The 5,368-nt window shown below is 40.4% G+C and overlaps 1 protein-coding gene across 1 annotated transcript in view; it reads left to right on the forward strand.

Moving 5' to 3' along the window:
* Window positions 1–1,155: 1,155 nt before the first annotated feature.
* Window positions 1,156–5,368, forward strand: part of celf2 (cugbp, Elav-like family member 2) — a 177,863-nt gene continuing 173,650 nt past the window's right edge. Inside the window, exon 1 of the mRNA XM_016458478.1 lies at window positions 1,156–1,338. Within this exon, the coding sequence (XP_016313964.1) occupies window positions 1,286–1,338 (53 nt within the window). The 5' untranslated portion in view covers window positions 1,156–1,285. The remainder of the gene's footprint in view (window positions 1,339–5,368) is intronic.

Consider the following 5,368-nt stretch of genomic DNA (forward strand, 5'->3'; position numbering starts at 1 on the left):
TGTTTGTACTCGGCAGATGCTTTCCAGATCAAGATCTTTAACAGACATCTTGCAGATGTACGTGTGCTATCTGAGTAATAATATAAATAATGTGTAATTACTAGTGCTGTCAAATGATTAATCATGATTAATCGTGATTAATCGCATCCAAAATACAAGTTTTTGTTTACATAATGTATGGGTGTATACTGTGTATATTTATTATGTATATATAAATACAAACACATGCATGTATATATTTAAGAAAAATATGTTATGTTTATATTTAATATAAAATATAAGAATATAAATGTATATACATGTAAATATTTTCAATATATATATATTGTGTGTGTGGGTGTATATTTATAAATACATAATAAATATACAAAGTACACATACATATATTATGTAAATAAAAACTTTTATTTTGGATGCGATTAATCGCGATTAATTGTTTGACAGCACTAGTAATTACTTGGTGGAGTAACTTGTACACTTTGTTATTATGACTTTTAGCATTATTGTAATCATTATTAAATAATTAATAGTATATAGCTTTTTATATCCCATATATTAGATGTCTTACTGTCGTATTGCGTTGTTACAATACAGTTACATTAAAGCTAATTGACGTCTTAATTTAAAAATGTGCATCTTAATTTAAACATTGAATAATGGGGAGTGGGTGACTAATGGTTCTGCAATGTGTGCAAAAACATCATTGACTTTAGTCATAACACTAGCCCTAACCTTCTCTTGTTAGTTTTGCAGAACAGCACAGTATGTACATACTAAGTACACGGTGTTAAATGCTTTGAATCGTAACTTAAGTACGCCTAAAATGAAGCGTGACTGCGTAAAGCGTTATCAATAGGTCTACTTAGCTATTTTAACTGTGGAATTCAGACTTTAAAGTGGAGAACAGTATGTCATTTTAATTTCGCTGGCACTTGGTATCATAACACAGAGTTATAGAGGCCCGCCTCTATAAAAATCTCTTTTAAAAATTCACAAGGAACATAAAAGCGCCAGGTAGGCTATTCATTCGGCAGTGTCTATGGAAAAGGTTGCATACGTTGAGTCGGATATTACACAGAAGAGGTGCGTATAGAGATGAGGCGGTGAGAGAGAGAGAGAGAGGCAGAGCTGGAGTGATTGTGAGGGGCGGAGGAAAGAGAGCCTGTTCTCAGCGCTTATCACACTCAGAGCAGTGCAGAGAGACAGTCGGAGTAACAGCGCTCACACACTCACTCAATCAGCCGCATTCTGTCCGAGCAAAGCCCGAGCCGCCCGAGCCTCAAGCATGGTCTCTATAATCTCAGACCTGGACCCTCTCAAGAGCTGGAACGTGTTAAGGTAAGACCCGAGCCGAACATGCATGCGGAGAGCGCCGAGTGTCTCCATCTCGCCCGCGCTGAGGACGCGCTCTGTCCCTCCGCTCGACTCCAACATGAATGTTGTGAGAATTGCGTACGGCTGCGTCTGCCATTTCAGCTCGAAAAAGTGTGTGTGGGACTTTTTCCCCCCCTTGAGTTCTCACATATACTGTCATGTGTCTGACGCATGGAGTGTCTTTTTAACCCCTTGAGCGACCAAACCCTCCCCCGAACGCACCGGGAATGAGGAGTCTTATCGGACCGGGCGCGTCTCAACTCATCTGTGATGCGGGATGATGGTGCTGATGCTGAGAAGACGCGGTGCGCATCGCTGCGAGATTTATATAGAACACTTCATTTATGCACTTTAATAAGTCAATCGACTTGACATTTTGGGCTGTTTCTTTTCCCCTTGTTCTTTTTTTAAAGACCCCTTAGGATCTTGAAATGACACATGGTGTTGCGCATCTCCATCTATTGCGCAAACAAATGCGTAGCTTTGAAGTTTTCTTCTTCGTTTTACCTTAGTTTAAACACTGTTGGATATTTATCAAGTGCGTGTCAAAACTGAGCTACCAAGACTGAGCATTATAAACAGCTGACCCTAACCCTACACTCTAAAAAATGCTGGGTTAAATGCAACCCAGTGCTGGGTAAAATAGGGACAAACCCAGATTAACTTTCTCATTATCTCTCCTTTAGTTCAAACCCCTTTCTTCTGTCATCCTTTATTTGAGTAAAATCTGGAAAAACAGACTGAGAAAGCAGATAAAATGGATCCAGAAATAACTTTGCTATCTATTAAGTTGATTTTTCCGGGCGCAACTTTGACGTGCTGCGCAAACAAAAACTCCGGCGTCTGCGTTTTTCCTCAAGTTTCTACCGAATCGACACCTCTGAACATCTCGCCGTCAGCTCGCAATAATTTCTGCCTAGTTCAAATACATCATCTTGGATTGCGTCTGAATATGACGCATCGTAATGATATCGCATTTTTCTTATGCTCCGTGCAGTGGAAATTTCCGACGTGCTTCATTTCTTTTTAGGGCTCAGCTCTCTGCGGGATCACTCTGTCATGATCCCACTTTTCCTTCAGAAGGGCTCGATGCATTTGTAACACGGATGTCGTTTGAATGACAGACTTGCAGATTTATTTCAGCTGCTTTTGCATTCAATGCATTTTTGCACTTACAAAAGAACTTGAAATTAATTTGTGTAATTTGCAACATGTAAATGTCATGCTAGGGTCTATCTATCTATATCTATCTATCTATCTACACCATTCTCTACTTCTGTAAGAGCATCTTTGCCTTGTGTTCACCTTTGCAACTTCTTTATCTTTCTCTAACTTTTGCGCGAATGTCTTGCGCGAAAACGAAGCCAAGAGATGCAACTCCGTTCTTTCACAGCAAGCAACAAGAACAAAAATACCATGGAACTCATGTCCGCCCACACAGACACACACACAATGAGTCATAAGCACATGCATAATGTTCTAACACACACATACAGGCACACAACAGCCTCTCTGTCACGCTGACACACACACACTGCGCTCTGCGCGCTTCGGAAGGCAGGTTGAGTCGGTAATGAGAGGCAGCATGCTTATTAATACCACTTGATTACATTGAAAATTACTTTAAATAACAATGACAAGTTGTTGCCTTTATTGAATTAGCAGAGAGGCAGGCGGGGGAGATGATTTGATTAGAGGCATATTTAAACACGTGACTTGGTGTTCTTGCGCCTGATGGCAGGTAAACTTGGTTTCTCATTGTCTTTTTACATCCTTCTGTCTTTCACTCGTTTTAGCAGAGCGAGAAATCAACTTGTTTTTAGGCCAGGGAGCGAGCGAGAGTAGCGCTAGTAGAGAGGCAATGGAGTGGCAAGCATCCGTCTTTAGCAGTGGGTGACCTCTGACCTTTGCAGTGTTGGTTTTAATGAACGCTGTTAGCGGCAACGGCTCCGAGTGTGTGTTTAAGCCTCTGCCCAGGACGCATCCGTAATTATCTGGCTGAGTGGCTTTTCTGTGCGCGCGTGTGTGGGTGGGCGGCTCGTGCCGGTAGCCTGTCCCTTATCCCCGGCATTAGCGGCTGGCTGCAGACAGTGGCGCACAGACGGGCGGTGCAGATGAACGGCATTCCATGCTGATCTCTGCACCTGTACCAGCCTCAGACGCACACGGCAGCGCAAGTCACTCCTATCCAGCAGGTCTAGGCACTGCTCAGCAACAAAAAGAATAAGATCTTTAACTGAGTAAACGCATCTAGAATAACTAACCTCCATTATGTATGTCTAGATAGAGAGAGAGAGGAGAGAGATAGATAGATAGATAGATAGATAGATAGACAGACAGACACACAGACAGGCAGACAGACAGATAGATAGATAGATAGTTTAGTCATAAAATGCTAATTTTAGAGAATTAGATAAAATCAAGTTAAAAATGTTCTTGTGAGTGTATATTTGTTCTCTGGTTTTTTAGTTGTGTACTCTGTTTTTGTGAAAGCTCAGGGTAATGAGGAAGAGGTGGAGGAAGCGATGTGGCAGTGCAGGCTGGAGGTGAAGACAACATTTGATGAGAGTGTGTGCTGGATCCACTGCTCTCCTCTAGACTTCTGTATTATTGGCTCGATTCGGTGTGGCGATGCACTGCCCTCCGCCGTCTAGTCAGTGTACCCATTATACTGTCTGTGTATGTGCGTCTGTGTGTGTGACCAATATTGTTCCACAGTCTGACATTTTCGGAGCCTGCGTGAGCTACACAGATGGGTCTGCACCCCTTGAAGTTAAACCCCCACCCCTCACACACACTCTCTACCTAGAGTACGTAATTACAATTATCAGCTCACCCATCACAATTACAGCTGAAGGAGAGAGAGAGAGAGGGAAATGAATGCAGGCAGAACAATAGATGCTCGAAAGAATGAGACTGCGAGAGATAAAAGTGGAAAGAAGATGGATGGGGACAGAGAAATTGTACTACTTTTTTATATAGATCCTCTGTTGTACCTTCTGTGCCCCAAATAACGGTATCCTTGAAACACATAATCACCATACATTTCCTGTAAAAAGAAAAATCTCTTAAATATCTCCGTAGTTTCTCACAGACAGCAATGAGATTAATTGAAAAGCAAAGTGAAACTTTTAAGTCCGATAAAGGAAAAAGAAAAAAAACTCTAGTAAACCTACATTTGAAGAGTTTTACAAGAATCACAGGTCTCACTTTATTTTTAGGTCCAGTTCTCACTATTAACTAACTAATAACTACAACTTTGGCCTCAATAAACTCCTAATTACTGCTTATTAATATTTAATTAATAGTTAATAGTAGTTAGGTTGTTAGGTTTAGGTTTAGGTATTGTAGGATTTGGTATGTCATGCTGAATATGTGCTTTATAAGTACTAATAAACAGCCAATATGTTAGTAATATGCATGCTAATAAACAATTAGTTAATAGTGAGTATTGGTCCATATACTAAAATGTTACCAAATGACAGGATAGAATAAAAAAAAAATAAAAAAAATAGGTCTCAATATGAACTCAGTTATTTTTCATCAAAGTTCTAAGAGGATCTAAGCTAGCTATGATGTCCACTTTAATTTAATACCTTGATACTCTTTCTATATGTCTCACTGTCTTTTTTATGATAAGAAACTTTTCTGAAAAAACATCTGAAATATTTTTAGATCTTAATCTCCTAAGCAATAAAAGAGCAACCTTTGAGACAGAATTTACTGTTGTATCTTAATACGGCACTTTCGTATTTCTAGCTATTCTGAATTGTGTGTGTGTGTGTGTGTGTGTGTGTGTGTGTGTGTGTGTGTGTGTGTGTGTGTGCGAGACAGAAAGTGTGTGTGTGTGTGTGTGTGTGTTTGTGCGAGACACAGAAACAGATTTCTCCCCCATTTGCCTGGTTGAGGCAATTGGGAAATGGTCACAGGATTTTAATGAGAATCTGAACGTGTGTGTGTGTGTGTGTGTGTGTGTGTGTGTGTGTGTGAGCAG

This window comes from Sinocyclocheilus anshuiensis, unplaced genomic scaffold (assembly GCF_001515605.1).
Source record: "Sinocyclocheilus anshuiensis isolate Anshui unplaced genomic scaffold, SAMN03320099.WGS_v1.1 scaffold719, whole genome shotgun sequence".
NCBI classification, from domain to species: domain Eukaryota; kingdom Metazoa; phylum Chordata; class Actinopteri; order Cypriniformes; family Cyprinidae; genus Sinocyclocheilus; species Sinocyclocheilus anshuiensis.